At 37.9% G+C, this 16,928-nt stretch overlaps 1 protein-coding gene across 1 annotated transcript; it reads right to left on the bottom strand.

Annotated features, from left to right (window-relative positions):
• Positions 1 to 11,079: 11,079 nt before the first annotated feature.
• npffl (neuropeptide FF-amide peptide precursor like) lies at positions 11,080 to 13,802 on the bottom strand. The gene is made up of 3 exons (XM_067588582.1): positions 13,247 to 13,802; positions 12,287 to 12,402; positions 11,080 to 11,582 (listed from the first exon to the last, which is right to left on the bottom strand). The coding sequence occupies exons 1-3, from the start codon at positions 13,394 to 13,396 to the stop codon at positions 11,462 to 11,464; spliced, it is 387 nt and encodes a 128-aa protein (XP_067444683.1). The 5' UTR covers positions 13,397 to 13,802; the 3' UTR covers positions 11,080 to 11,461.
• Positions 13,803 to 16,928: the final 3,126 nt, after the last annotated feature.

Here is a 16,928-nt window from a genome sequence, read left to right on the forward strand (position 1 = left end):
TCTCTCTTTCTCTCTCTCTCTCTCTCTCTCTCTCTCTCTCTCTCTCTCAAGTGGGTAGGAAAGATGCATCATCCTAGAAATCCTAGAGAAAGTGTTTTTAAAATAACCTGCCTACACATGCTGAAATATAACCTTCAAATATTCTATCAAAGTGTCAGCATGACTCTCCCACACATGTACATTCAGATCTGACATTATTTAATACAATGACACAAAGTAAGATAGAGTCACAGACAAATATGTTCGCATGTTTTTTGTTGTTTTTTTTGTTTGATGAATAACAGCTATTTTAGTCAGTTAACAACAGGATATTTTATATGTCAGAAGCCCGTATAATGATCATTTTGAGCTGAAATGAGCCAGGAAATTATCTTTGTTCATATCTGAGCCAGCTTGTCCTCGCGGCCACCTGACCAGCACAGTTTTTATTGATCGCCTCTTAGCCTGAGTGTCCCTACATCATACATCTACTGGGCCTTGATACCTGACACCACCCAAAGAACATATGGTTGGTGTTTTGTTCCAGATTTGCAGTATTTTTTTGGGAGAAATAAATATACCAAACAAGACATAATGTATCCAGTAACTAATTCAGCTTTCAGAAGTATTAATAATTTGTGAGCAAACATACCAGGTTGAATTCCACAGTTTTTAAAAATGAAGCATAATGTTAGTTCAGGCATGAGATCAGCTGTTTCATATATTGTAAGCCTCACAATCATTGTTTAATTAACAGCTGTGTAGCTAGTAACATCCAGTCCTATTCATTATAAACTGACACTTATCACTGTTATGGTGCAGTCAGACTGAAATTTGCTTCCCATTCATGTCTATTTGGACCGAGCCAGACACATATTAACCCACCCCCATCGCTTCATGCAGAGTTCAATCTGATTGAACTATGACTCACAAAATCATGAGGGTCTCCAATATCCTGCAAGTGGGACTGACCTCCTCATTCAGGAAATATTGTTTGCTTATAATCTTGTTTTATAGCTGCACAACAAATAAATACAAGCAGCAGAGAAGAAGGGATGTTCCTTGACTGCAGTGACTGTAAGGACAGTGACAGAGGTTAATATTCATAACATATTTAATAGAACGCTGTATAATTTATAACTTTCTGGACTGTTGTTGTTAGCCCATTAGCTATGCTAGCAGTTGCAGTTTATGTATGTACAACCTTACATACGCTGCCAGGCAGATTTTGGTGTGACTGCAGCATTATTTTGCTGATTTGATCATGCCAACACCATTTGATATTCCCTCGACTACCCCAACTTCCTCCTCACTGTGGTATTTTTAGTGTTTTACTAAGATGTTCATGTATGTTTATTTCAATTGTTCTGAGCAGCAGAATCGTCCTTGCTGCTCTTTGAGAGCTCCGTCAAAGAGCATAGCCTTTCCCGCCAAATCTAACTGTGTAACTATTTTCTAAAATGGCTGATGCTAATGTCTCTGACTGAAATGTATTTTACTCAAAAGCTGAAAGCTCATCTTGGAAAAAAGCTGAACAGATGTTTTCACAGTTTTCCCCAAATATTGACTGGCAGCATTAGTGAAGATTTCTTGGACAGTTGAGAACATGAACACCATGACTGTATAAGCTATGAACTTTTTCTTGATTATTTTTAATGGCATTTTGCCTTTATGACAGTTCACAGTTAAGAGTTGGGAACAGAGCAAGGGGACAGGGGGTTGGGGTTGAAAAGCAGCAAAGATGACCAGGGAATCTGTGACCACATGGCATGTACCTCAGAACACTAGACCATCAACCTCAGTTTGTCTTTTCTGCAGTGAAATGAGTCACAACTTTTATTTTGTCTATAACTAATTTTTTTGATAATATTTTAATTGGGATTTTCCATAATACAGTGCTGAAAACAGAGACGCATATTAGAAAACAAAAACAAAATAGAAACAAAGGACAAAAAGGAAACAAGGCATATTTAAGGAAAATAATGAATTACACTGCTGCATCATTAACACAACACGCCTAAGCAGAAGTGCTCAATGAGAAAGGTGGATGGAACACTATGGATTTTTTTGCTGGTCACGTTCAGTGTCATGTTGAGCAAGGAGATCCAGAAATGGCTGCCATATATCTGAAAATGTATTAACTTTTACTGACTTTCCATCAAACTTTCTCCATATGTAATATAGCAGAGTGCTCAGTTAGCTAGGTTTTAAACTGAGGCACAGTATCTGTCTTCCAGAGCCTTAAAATTACTTTCTTTGCGATTACCATTCCATACATAATAGTACTTTGCATGGAGACATTGTGGTTCCATAGGGAGGGAGAAAACCCAAATAGTGCAATCTCTGGATCAGGTTCAAACACAGAGCCGTACATGTCAGAGAACCACTTGAATATGTCACACCAAAAATCATACAGTTTTGGACATGTCCAGAAAAGGTGGGTCAGAGAGCCCTCTGCAGATTTATATCGATCACATAAACAGGAAATGGTAGGAAAGATTCTGGCAATTTAGTTTTTGAATGATGAAGCCTGTGCATTACCTTTAATTGGATTAATTGATGCCTGGCATTGATAGAACAAGATTGGGTCCTGCTAAGGCCCTCCTCCCAAACATGATCCCCAGTCTGTGTTACCAGTTCCTCCTCACAGGCATCTTTCAGAGAGTGTGTGGCATAATTCATTTCTTCAGAAAATATATTTACAGTATTTTGAATTCAGGTGGGCCCAACAAAAACTTCAATATTTTCTTCAGGAAGAGACTCAAAGTTCGGCACACACTGACTGACATAATTCCCAAACTGCTAGTATCTAAAGAAATGTGTTTGAGAGAGGGGAGAACTTATTTTTTAACTGTGTAAATGAGGCAAATTGCTTGTTAATATACAGATCTTTCAAGGTGATTATGCCTTTTAGCCTCCAGCTGTCAAAAAACGCATCTGAGAGGGACGGGGGAATGCATGATTTGCGATATAGCGGGAAGAATAGAAGTGTCTGGTAATCTGCAGCCCTTCTTAATTTGCTGCTGAGTTCAAAATGATTAAGTTATCCACCTTAATATTTGCAGGGGATCTGGGTGCTGAAAAAAGAAGTGTGGGGACAGAGCTGTTTTTGACACAGCTCTTTTCAATGGCAATCCAGGGGGGAGTCTCAGTGGATACTTCCATACTGTAACCTTCCTGCCATTAAACAAGGGCCCTTGCATTCACTGCCCAGTAATAATGCAGGAAGTATGGTAATCCTAGTCCACCCATCTCTCTTGGTTTATGGAAATGATTTTTTGATATTCTGTGAGCTTTACTGCCCCAGATAAAAGACACAACTATTGAGTCTAATGATTTGGAAAAAGACCTTGTCAAAAAATGAGTAGATTTTGAAAGAGAAACAAGAATCTCAGCAGGGAGATAATTTTGATGGCATTTATGCAGCTCACCATAGAAAGAGGAAGGGTCCTCCATTTTTCAATGTCTTCCCTCAGTTTTTCCACTTTCTTTTTTTCCTGGCCTGAAAAACTCCCTCCCTCCATGTCCATGTAAAAATAAATTAAAAAACAACATCAGAATCATGTTTTCTTTTTTTTTAATGCAGCCATTATGTTGCTCTGTTAGAGCCGCACACAAGCCGTCCCCACACTAAAGACACAATTTTATTTTCTTGTAGCTGAGAGCGAAAGGGGAAGAGAGATAATAAAAAGCTGCCACTGTAATGAGAGCTTTTCAAGAAATATGTTTGTCGCCAACGCAGAGAAGTGTGTGTATAAGAGGCCACATGCTCTGAGTGAGTGAGTGAGTGAGTGAGTGAGTGAGTGAGTGAGTGAGTTAGTGAGTGAGTGAAAGCTTATAATAGCTAGCAGTGAATATACAACCTCAGAGTATTGCAGTGAATGAGAGGAAGACAATAATGAAGCTGTATTTTAAGTGTTATCTCTTATTGCCAGCATATTGTTTATGTCTCTGGCTGAGCAAGCGTCAAAGAAAAAAAGTCCACAGCCGAGCATATAGTCTCCTACAAACTGGTAAATACTGCATATTGTACCATTGAGTATTGAGTTTTATTGTTTTATATTTTTGATGGTTCCTCCCAATGGTTTTACTGCTGATTTTCACCAGTTTTCATTTAGTGAGTGTATGTTATTACACTTATTATCAGTACGTCATTTTGAGCCAAAACTGTACTATTCTGTTATTATTCATCGTAAGTCAATCATTGTAAGAAAATAATAAAAAGTCACTGATAGACCCTATATACTACTTGGAATAATTAAATCAAACCACTGACATACATGCATCTTTAATCCCAACAGCCTTCATTTATCCAGCCGATTATCTCTTACAATAGATGAAAATATGCTGCATAATAAGGTGCAGCGTCCAGTTATCTTCCTCCATTAATGGACCATACCAGTGTTTTTGCAACTTCTACATCCTTAAAATATAGGTTCACAATTTTTGAAGTCTGTCTTAAAACAACGGTTAGGTGCCCATATGAACATTGAAACAGTTTTTTTTTTTTTCCTGTAATCATTTCTCCTGTTCATACTGGCTGTTTAAACATCCTTTCCTAATGTGCTTTTAATGTAAGTAGTGGGGTCTTTGTTTTGTACAAAAGTTTATTTTAAAGTTTATCTGAAGATAATATGAGGTTTCAGCCATCTGAGTTAGTCAAATAAAGTGGATATCTTCCAAAGTTACTGTCTTTTTTAGTATACAGTTCCCTCTTTGTTTTTCCCTGTCAAGCTGTAGTGTAGTGTAGTAACAAAAAGAGGGAACAAAAAAGGCTGTTGCTTTTGAAGAAAGAAATTACCAGCATTTCCACATTAAAAACGGTGGATGGAAATCCACCTAGTGCTGTGTCATCTTTGACTTTGCTAATAGCTGCCTTTACTCTGTGGGTATGAATTGAAAACAGTGGATGTCTTGATGTGGTGGAAAAAATACATCCTGAGAAATTTGGAAAAAAAGTCTCTGCATACCTGAATACGTGACAGGTCCATCGGAGGAGAACACAACTTGAATAAAAATGAGAAAAACTCCTGCACACCGTTTTGCTTACTGCTGGAATATTTAATAATTTATGATGCTCCGGTCTATGTGACCTTCATCAGGTACAGTATATGATGGTGTCCCTTAAGGATCAATATTGTGTACAAAAAAGGCTGTTGCTTTTGAACTTAAGGTGACTAATGCAGATGGCTGAAGCCTTCACATTTATTTCAGTATGGTAGGAAAATCTATAATCTATGTTGCCCTGAAACTTGGACATTTTAGTCATTCAGTGGCTCATAAATGAGTAAAACACAAACTCAATGGATGGTAGGCAATCTTCTTAGTGATTTATAAGATGTGAAAACACACCACTTTCACTCACTGACTGGCTGCTCAGCAATGCACTCAGAAGTCAGGTTTCCATCCAAATGTAGCACACATTTTCAGAAAATTGATAAAAAGAAATGCAAATTGATATGCATCTCCATCCATATACTGTTTTGCTAATATTAGTAGTTGAGTGCATCAAAGTAAATAATTGATGGCACTGATTCTCATATTGAGTGAAGTAAACCACAAAAACAATAAGATGACATAATTAATAGAGCGATTGTCAAAGTGAAAGTGATATAAATCCTGATAAGGGAGAGCATAATGGAGAGTGGAAACGGAGAGAACAGCTAACATAACAGCTTCTTGTTTTTGGAAGTGTTTTGATAACAGCCCTGTGTCAGTTATACATATATGTACAGACTTTAATGCTGCCCAGATCACTAAGGGACCCCCCCCAAAAAAGAAAGGTCACACAGGTTTGAAAAACACTCGACCGAGACGTGATTCCAATAATAAATAAATTTAATTTAACACTCTTTTTAAAATAACCATCAGTATAATCAAACTTTAAAATTAAAACAGCACTGTAAACAATTCACCCCACACTAAATACACAACTGCTAATAATAATTATAATAATGATAATAATAATAATAATTATAATAATTAAACAAAGTAATTAAACACAGGAATTACCAAAAAAAAGGACAACTCTCAACTAAACTACCAATGAACTGAAAAGGTACCTAAACATGTAACTAAACAATAAATAGGACCGTGTGAATTGGTCCTTTAATTTCAAATAAACTTAAAAGGAAAAAAAAGAAGAAAAAAACACACATTACTTAGTGTCTTACATGGGCCACTGCAGTTCATTCCCAACTGAACTGCATGCAAACAGAGCCATGGGGCCAAACCAGTTGCAATGCAAAAAAACAAAACAAAACAAAAAAAAAGAACAATAGAAGTAAAATCAGTCCATATACAGCTGAGACAGAACAGCTGACACAGAAATGTAGGAACAGACCGGCAGAGACAAAACAAAAACAGCTGTTGTAGAAATGTAGATCTATAGAGACAGCTGATGTAGTGATGTAAAGACAAAACAACAGTTGCTCAGGCAGTGGTGGCCGGGGTTTAGAAAGGGCCACCCACCATAGTGCACAGTCTGGCCTCAAATATACCTGCAAAGTGCACAAGACACCAGAATTACCAACTGAGAACTACACCTGAATTAAAAGTAATGCAAACTCAGGTATGCATACCAAAGAGAGCAGAGGTACAACTTCCCAGCAGCGGGAGGGGGAGAGCTGCAAAGCTGCAGCTCAATCACCATCACAGCAGATCAGAGACCAAAAAGAAAAAGTTACGTTTAGCTGGAGGCCAGAAAAAAGGGGCCTAAAGTTAGCGAAATAAAAGTAAGCCAGCCTCCCTTAACACACATGACCCAGAGTGATATTGCCTCGCTTCAAAGTGAGGCAATATCACTCTGGGTCTGCAGCCAGGAGATGAGCAGACCACGCTGTGAAATAAAGGAACAGAAGCAGATATAATGTCAATAACACACGCTATGAACGTGCAGCACAGGAAAACGGTAGAAATACACACCTTACATTTACTGGGAGGCCAGATCATGAAGAAACACAGCAAACACACCAGTAACGCCAAACTGTGCAAATGCCAGCAGTCACAGAAATCAGGCTCCAGAAAGAGGCAGAAACGTCCATCCAAGGAACAGTCACGTGCCCGGTGACAGTTTAGTGGGCCGGAAGAAAGGAAAAGAACCTAATCTGTCACACTCTTACATCTTCATTTATTTGAATTTATTTGCACCAGATGGTTTGTTACACAGAACCATCTGAGAAGTCGTCCTTGGAAACTGTTTAGAAAGGACCAGGCACTATTTAGAAATATGCCAATACTTGGCAGGTGATTGGATGAACCATCTCTTTATCACCGTCTATCACTGCCTTACCTTGCGAAGCAGCTGGATTCGCGAGATCACAAGATCACCCAAGAATCCTCATAGGATGCTAATTGGTCTGAACCACCGGTGGTTCAGACAAATTAGTACAATTTGAAGCCTAACAAGATGGATTCTTGCAATGATCTCATGATGTCATGATCTCATAAATCCAGCTGCTTCGCAAGGTAATGTTTTTATTGCACCATTGCCTATTGCATCAACTTTTCCACCTCATCCAAGCATAAAAACATTTTTTAAGATATTTCAACTTTTTTCAAATTACCAGTATTTCCACATTAAAAGGGGGGGGATGGAAATCCACCTAGTGCTGTGTCATCTTTGACTTTGCTAATAGCTGCCTTTACTCTGTGGGTATGAATGGAAAACAGTGGATGTCTTGAAATTTGGAAAAAAAACTCTCTGCAAACCTGAATACGTGACAGGTCTGTCAGAGGAGAGCACAACTTGAATAAAAATTAGAAAAACTCCTGCACACTGTTTTGCTTACTGCTGGAATATTTAATAATTTATGATGTTCCAGTCTATGTGACCTTCATCAGGTACAGTATATGATGGTGTCCCTTAAGGATCAATATTAAGCCCACTGCTATTTACTCCATACATAAATGACATTTATTAACTCAGCAATGTAACGTCCTTATACAATCTACCATATTTACAAAATGGTTAGCTGTAATGTAAAATACACTTAATCTGAGTAAATTAGTTCAAACAAGTAAAATCACAGACGTGTTCACATGCCTGTGATTTACAGTAAACATTACACTGTATATAATTTACAATTAAATCTCTTGTGTTATTATAAAATCATTCAACCACAGCTCTTTGTTGTCATGCAGGAGAGCACAGCTCTGCAAACAAACCTTGAAAGTCACATTGCCCTATCTTTTTTAAATAAGATCCTTCTCTCACCCTGTAGCCATTAAAGCCTGTTGTGTGTGACAAATTGTGCTGTATCATGGCCACGGTCAGTAACGACTGAGACCTCCCCCTCCTCTGTTATAGATGGCTGCCCTCCAAGATGATGACCATGAGGGAAAGTGGGAGTGAGGGGTCGGGGAAAGGTCAGCAAGCCATAGATAGATAAGCAAAAGATTATTATCAGAGACATAACTGCACTCATACTTTTTTGTTGTGAATTTGCAGTACATTATACAAAGGTTGGACACAAAGCTATCTCGATATCTACCTCTCTCCCTCTCTCTGTATCAGCTGTCTCTGTCTCTCTTTCTCTCTCTCTGTCTGTTATAATTGCTGCACACATACTTTTTGCCTGAGCCCCCTGCAGACTCATGAAATTCAAATGAGTTGAGTCTTTCTTTGCTGATCAGAGGCCACAGCTGTGCAGACAGCAGCACCCACACCCAGATCAATCGTTTGGTCTCAACAACTTTGTTACCTTATGTTTATTTCTCATATATCATAGCCATGCCCTTGTTGTACTTTATATGGTTTGTTTTTACTGTGCACCTTCAATATTGCACACTCAGACATCCAGGTGGTGGATTGCTCTTTGGCATTTTTAGCTGACAGCTTCTTTCTCTCTCCATCTAAAAATGATTACTGGAGTTTTCATCGTCTTCAGTGACACGGGTGAGGTAGGCAGGTTAGGTAGAGCAGTGTGCCTTTTTGTTTTGAGTATGAGTGTGTATTGTATCACAGTTTTGTGTTTTCTGAATCGTCATATCAAGCTAGGCTTTATATGACCATTCAGAAAACAAGGTGAGCAACAGGTCTTGAGGTGATACAATGTTCAAGCTAGTTTATTTAAAAGTACTTTATAGTACTATTCCCATGAACTTTGAATAATAATAATGATATTATTATTATTATTATTATTATTATTATTATTATTATTATTATTATTATTATTATTATTATTATTATTATTATTATTATAAACTTTATTTATATGGCACCTTATCCTTCACATAAAGATAAAATACAATAGTGAGATGGTGGTTTGCTGAAATATACTACAGCGTTAGGTACATTGATGATGTAAGAGAGAGAACTAGAAAAAATATACTGTCCCTGTTCCACACATGTTGCAACAATGCACCTGAATGCAACCATAAATGGTCAGAAAAACAATCCAAAAAGAGACGTAGGTTAGCTGTGACCAAAGTGAAAATCGAGAGGCCATCTGTTGATAGTCTCCAATCAGCACTAATTATTCTTCACTGTTTCTTCTGGGCTCATAAAGAGGAATGGGAGGTCAGGCTAATAAAAGACTCTTCCTAAGAGGGACTGACGTCCTTTCCTTCCCAATAATTGGCTGCAGAAACCATGACAGCTTAGAGTAATTGCATGTTGCTGTGTTTTAATTGGTGCTGAAGCTTATTGCACGCTGCTTCCCCAGGTGGCCTATAAATCTACCACACACAGAACCAAACAGCCATTACTGGTCTGTGGAAGAGAGCTGTGCATCACTTTACATTAAACAGATGATGGATAAAACAGTTTCCATCCACATCCCATGAAACCCAATCCAAGTAACTAATTGCTCTGTGATGTTTTTTCACAACTAAACATATTATCTTTCATAATGTATCACAGTAAACATCTTTTTGTGTGTGTCCTTATCTGAGTTTACATTCCTCCGATGTCTGAGCGAGACAGTTAAGACAAATTTAATCTAGTGGAAAAACGACTGAGGTAATTATGTGCTTGTGTGTGGTCCAGCAGATGTTAGTGACTGGATGCTGGTTGCTGTAGAAATTGTTTGCAAAAAGAGTTTTGATGATAATACAAATACAAATAAAGCACAATGCCACAAACTTATCAGCTGGTGAAAATTATATTACAAACAATCTCAGCAGCTGTTGTGATGCCATAAAAGTTGTCCAACAAGCTAAAATTGTCCAAAAAGCTAAGATGTCCCTATCAAAACCCTAGACAAAACAGATAATAGATACTGTCGCTGACAAGCAATAACTCTGAGACCAACAACATCACAATAAATTTCATGATGTCAGTAATAATTGTAAACTGATATTATTATTTGAATTAGTGCTGAAACAACTTGATTTGTCAGTAAATAAATCGACAGACTATATTGATAGCCAACAATACAAATTCCAAATATTACAGCTTGTCAAATATAAGGATTTGCAACTTTTCTACTTTGAAAAAAAAAAAAATCAAATTGAATATGTCAACACATTTGAAGACGTCACCTTGGCTCTTGAGAACTTGTGATGGTCATTTTTCATTATTTCATAAACGAATTGATTAATTGATCGACTGAAAAAATAACCAACAGATTAATTGACAAAGAAAATAAGAGTTAGTTATGGCTTTAGTCTGGATTTTGTAATTATTAAAAAATGTAATTTAATTCAAACATGGCCCCTGCGGATATCAAAGCCCAGACATAAACTAAGAAGAGATTGCATACGATTTTAGGGCTACAACTAACAATTATTATCAATTAATCTGCTGGTCATTTTCTTGATTAATCAATTAATTGTTTGGTTAATTGTTTGGTGAAAAATATATATCACGTTTTTCCAGAGTCCAAGATGACATCTTCAAATGTCTTGTTTTGTCTGACCAAATCCTCACAAAGGAATAGCTGGAACTACAGAACAATTGTCATTTTTGCTTAGAAAATGACAGAAACTATGATTCGATTATAGCTGCCAACTGACTAATAGATTAATCGACTAATTGCTGTAGCTCTATATTATTTCAACATCTGTATTTTTAATATACATTATTGTATGTACTGGTAACACCCTAAATGACTGTAATTTTGATCATTTTACATTAACCATAATAAACACACACATGAATTTAGCTTTTCCAAGTTCAAAGCTCTTTTATTATTGACCAGAAAACAGAAAAATAACAAAATATTTGTAGCAATCAATTTACAGCATTTGGTCTTAAATAACATTACAGTTAGGACACATAAGGTCTGCTCAGGAAACCTTAATAGGGACCAGTCAACATGCTTTGCGGTGTTGGAAATCAGAAAAAAAAGTAGAATGAAGCTTGTGTCATCTTTAATGAAACATCGGTTGGCAAGTAAGGCCTAATGGGCCGGAAAAATACTGAAAAGAACGGGAGAGTTTTAATATAATTCTCATTTATTCATTCAAATTTAGTCTCTCCACATTCTCCGTGCTGCTCGGCCTTGTGCCAGGACAGTGATGTGTGGATCTGCTTGCCAGACTATTTTTTGCCAAATCTCTGGGGCACAGCCATACTCCAGATCTGACCGGGGGCAGCCTCCCAATCGCGGGAATGTATCTGATCCTCTGAAACTACCTCCCCTCTGGAGCCGCGGCCAAACCTGCGAAAGAGGAGAAACAGGAACTGTTGTAATTCAAAATAACATATGGTTCAAATGAAAGGATTTGTTATACATTTTATGTCATGGACCTAAGTGAGGGCATCAACAAAAAAACTGCTTTTTATGAAAGATAAACATAGACAGATATAAGCCACGAGCTGAAAATACAAAATAAACATTCTAGTCTATTTTGTTGTATTTGTCTTAAACTGATCTAAGCAGGAGTTACTGTCATGTAGAAGGTAGGTTAAAGGTAAAATAAAACTGCAGGCAACAGTTTTAGTCTAATTTCAGATCAAAAACATGATCTAATCTTTGCCATAAGAGGGGCGGTTGGCTCTTGAGCCACTTTCACTAATGGATATCAAGTACATCATGTTTAAAAATGGAACATATGGTACTTTGGGTCATTTTAAAATTCAAATACGGAGTTGCAAATGGGAAAATGGATTTTCATTTTATTTGCCTGGCTCTTGCAACACACTGATTCTGTCAGGTGCCAGAACACATTTAGAGTCATGTATGTTGTTGTGGTTGTTTAAGCCCCCCATTTATTGTCACATTTTACTGCAGTGGAATATATGTTTTCAATGCAGTACTGCTACAGTATACAGTAGGTTGAAATCATATAGTTTTAAAATGACAGATTTTGCTGTGTTTTTATGCATGTGAGTGATAAAAACATGCTCTGTAATTGCACTGACCTCTGTGGCTGATGGAGGACAGAGTTTCTGGTTTCTCTCGGAGATCCGAACAGCAGAGCTCTCAGCACTGAGGCGAGCAGACGGTCATCAATGCTGTTATCTGTGTTTTCACTCTCCTGGACACACCAGTGTACACACACACACACACACACACACACACACATACCCAAACAAATGCAAAACCCGGTGTCAAAAAGCTTGTTTCTGTATTCTCCACAAATACATCTTGGGAACATCAAGAGTCTTTATTGCATTCAATTTCGGGTTGCAACACAAACCCTGTGGGTGTTAACTCCAGCCAGTCTGCCCCGCTGTGGCAAGGGACCTTGAAATGTAGATATCAGTGTACAAAGGCAAAGAAATGTCCCTCATGCTCACCTAGATTCCCATCCAACCTTATCTTTATGCAAAATAAAACCCAGATCTTTCTGTCTCTGCACACCGCAATGGAGGAACGTTATATTTGATGTTGATATATGTGATCTGAATCCTCATCCTTTGTCAGACTCTCTGTCTTGTTCTGACTTGTCTGTTGACCCCGGAATATATTACAGTGCATTACACGCTGTTACATGGAGAGGAACACTATCTGAAATCTAAACGGGTTGTGTCAGTAAGTTTGTCTCGCTTGATAAAAGGCTAAAATCCCATTTACATACTGTGTCACATGGAGTGACAGACTTCTCTGAAAATGGTCGCGTGACTGGTTGTGCACAGAATGTTTCATTCAGTCCAATGTGACAGACAGTCCGTATTCAAATCCTGCCTAGATACAGACAGTATAATAACACAGAACCATGTGCCTAGGATATGTTGCATGCATTCTATGTAACATTAGTTATATGGAAGAAAACAAACATAAATTCTATTATTTTAATGCTATATGTGTATGCCACATCTCCAGCAAGAGTATTTCAATTAAAAATTCATTTCAAGTTTGTGAGTGGTTTGTTGTCTCACCAGCCCCAGCAGGCGGTCGGCCATGTTCTCCTCTGAGCTGCCTGGCAGGATGTCATTTTTGTCCAGACCGCCTTGGATGTGAAGAGCCTGACTGACGCCAGCCAGAGCCATAACCAGAGCCAGAAGAGTCACCATTGCAGCTGTGTCCATGGTCTCAGGCTGGAGAGGAGGTCAGATGAATGTTGATGACAAAGGAGGAGGAAGAAGAAGATGTCGGCTGTCCGATTACACCTGTTGACTGCAAAGGCTCCGGGAGAATAGAAGAAGGATTCGTCCTGGTCAGGGTTAAGTGTCCTCTTTATGCTGTGTCCTGGCTAACTTCAGTGGTGGTGACATCCTAGCCGGGTCTTATATACACCTTGCAGTCAATGGCTGTGAAACCCCAGGAGAGGTGGAGAAAGATGCAACTGTACAAAGGGGAACAAGGGACAGGATGGAGGAAGTGCCAGCCCTAATATGAGACTTAACCAGCTCCATTTAGCAGGATCAGGGCATTAGTGATGACTGAGTGCGAGAGTGCGTTATTATGTGGCCCTCAGGGTAGTGCAACACAACTCTCCCAGTTATTAAACAGATAAATCCCTGCAAATGGACTCTGATCCACTAGTCCCTGTTGTCCGCTGGTCCACACTGAAAACACTCATTACCCACTTAATCATGCCCCAATATGAAACAGAACTTTGATATTATGATCTTAGACAACAACGATGTGTTGTAAGGCTGAGATCAACAGAGACACAACAGAAACAAAAGAATTACATAAACAATGAACAAAAGAATGACACACTGACCGCTAATTCATTTTTTAAAATATTTTGCAATATAACCATAACACAATCAAATATAACACAAGGTTTGCAATAAAGTTACTGATTTATTCATCGGCGAAGGATCAATTTCAGACTTAATGGTGACACTTTAATGTCTGATAAATGATCTTTCATTTCATTTTAGGGAGAATTTTGTAAGTGTAGACAGAATTTTTCAAGACTACGTACAAGATAATTTGGTAAGTTGGGTATTTTTCTTATTTTAAGCATCATTATCCAGAACAAACAAATGTTTAACCTAAAGAAATAGGTGCACATAGGCACATAAGTTTTCACCATATGTTTATTGGCATGAATGTCAAGCAATAGTAACATTATACGTCATCAAAACCTTTGCTTACACAGTGGGAGGTGGGATTTCATTCAGTAACATGCTGATAAAGGGATTTCAGAAAGCAGCTCCTCCCAAAGGAACCAGTGTCTTAGAACAAAACCCTTCATTTGTTAAATGTCAGCTTCTTTCATTTTGTTCATTTCAAACGAGGACTACTTTAAGCTTGATTTGTGAGACTGACTCTTGCTTTATTAGTGCCATATGTGTTCACTTTGTTTCTGTCTTTGCCTCACTGTATGCATGGGCAGTGTGTGTGTGTGTGTGTGTGTGTGGGTATGACTTAAATAACTTTCAGGGACACACACCAGACTTAAGACCATTTGACTGGGGATGGCTTGTGCAATTGGGGACAAAAGCCATGTCTCCAATTGGTAAAACATTGATTTTTGGGACAGTGGTACAGGTTAGGGTTAGGTTAGGGTTAGGGTAGGGGTTAGGTTTAGGCAAATAGTGGTCAAGGTTAGAGTTAGGGTAAGTCTCCAAGCAATGAATGTAAGTCTACATAAATACCCCAAAAGTGACTTAAGTAAACCTGTGTGTGTGTGTGTGTGTGTGTGTGTGTGTGTGTGTGCAATAATTAGTCACTTCCCCAATACTGGATGAGACATCAACAGATTTGGCTCATCAAAGTGCCTAATGGGTGACAATCCGCTTAAATTGCAATACACAAACACACACACATGCACACGCACACACACATACACACACACACACACACAAACATGCAGACACAGTCAGACTGTCCCTGTTTAATTACCATGGCAACCAGGATGACATCTGCAGGATTCTGAGGGGAATTAGTTTTCATTACTATAATAAGATCATAAGCTTTTGGATTAGAGAAAAATCTAATTCACTCACTCTGACATGAAAATTAAAAAGTAGCATTTATGTTTAGTCTGTGCTGTTTTGCTTAAGATAAAGTTATTTTTAAACAGAAATAAAATGACATTATAAGTGTCATAATTAGCTACTACTTGACATTTAGTGTAAATGGTCACCTTGAGCAGTAAGTCTTTACTAGTTCAGATCTAATCAAATGTACAATAAATCAAATCAAACACTTTCAGTTACTGGAGCTAAATCCACATCCTCCTTTGCAGGCATCACTTTAAATATGTCCTTTCTTCGTGTTAAAGGAATGGTTGATCTTTTTGGGAAACAAGCTTATTCGTTTTCTTGCCGAGAGTTAGATGAGAAGATCAATCTCACTCTCATGTCCGTAGCTACAGTAAACAGGAAGTGAGAGTCAGCAGCCAGTTAGCTGAGCATAACGTAATAGTGACATGAGTCTTCTCATCTAACTCTAGGCAAATAAGCAAATAAGCAAATTTCCCAAAATGTTAGTCTATTCCTTTAGCAGTTGCATTATATAATGTAATTTTTTTAAAAATTTATTTGACTCTTCTTGCTGAGGGATCTGAAATTAACAGTCACTTCCTTTGTTTGGTCACAAAGTCTCATTATGTTTTCCTGAGAAAGCATCATAACATTAAGGTAGTCAGATATATAGTTGTATTTGAAATTGTGAATATTGCCCGCCTTTACCTGCCTGTATGAGAATCTGAATATAAAACTGAATGAGCTCAAATTGTGTCTTCCAACATAAAGCTGGGGGCTACAAAGAGAGAGGGAAAGGGTCATGTATGCGTCATGTATGCACTATGTTGAAAAGTGTTCCTTATATTTTGCTTCCCTCATGTATGTTTATGGGGTAGACAAAATGTTAGGAACACCATTCAATATAATGCACTCCAGTACAGCATCACCACCCACAACGACCTCAGTAATAAACATAAAGTAGCAGAATTATCACTTTTCTGACAATGTCAACAAAAACTGAAAATGTATAAGCTTCGTAAATGCAGAGGTTATGGCAGAGTTATGTGCTGGATTGCATTAGATCGCACAGTTGTTCCTAATGAAGTGGCCAGTGAGTGTATATATATATATATATATATATATGTATATATATATATATAATCTTTTTTTAGTCTGCTGAAGTCAAACACACCTCTCTCACACCTCCCGCTGGTTCAGCTGTACGTAGCTGCCAGGATTTCAACTGGAGCATGACCAATTGACCATGACCAATTAAATCATCTCTCTGCTGGTTGCCAGTTAGAACAGGAAATGATTTGCAGGTATAAAGCTCACGTCAGTCTGACCCTGAGTTAAATATAGCTGACCTTTTTAGTTTTTATGAGCCAGAGCACAGGTTGAGATCCCAGACTGTGCCCTGATGATGATTTTAACCATTTGTTACTTTTTCATTTTAGTTACACACATACAGTCGTGTTTCAATCACATTACAATGACTTTCATTAATTTCCTGGAGACGTAACCCTAACCCTAACCTTACCCTAAACTTAAACCAGGTCTTCACCCTTAAATTTAATGACTTATGTTATGTGGACTTGTTTTTTGTTCCCAAAAGGGAAGCAAGTCCACACAATGTGATTGTGTAAACATCATAACATGAGTAATAAGTAAGTAAGTAAGTAAGTACACACACAAA

Source organism: Thunnus thynnus, chromosome 4 (assembly GCF_963924715.1).
Source record: "Thunnus thynnus chromosome 4, fThuThy2.1, whole genome shotgun sequence".
Classification (NCBI taxonomy): domain Eukaryota; kingdom Metazoa; phylum Chordata; class Actinopteri; order Scombriformes; family Scombridae; genus Thunnus; species Thunnus thynnus.

Bases quoted from the DNA above. Each gene is read 5' to 3' on its own strand.
- npffl (XM_067588582.1), bottom strand. From the start codon at position 13,396: ATGGACACAGCTGCAATGGTGACTCTTCTGGCTCTGGTTATGGCTCTG. The intron at 12,403-13,246 runs GTGAGACAACAA...TGGTGTGTCCAG, and splicing joins CCGACCGCCTGCTGGGGCTG to GAGAGTGAAAACACAGATAA. The intron at 11,583-12,286 runs GTCAGTGCAATT...CCTCTTTCGCAG, and splicing joins GTCCTCCATCAGCCACAGAG to GTTTGGCCGCGGCTCCAGAG.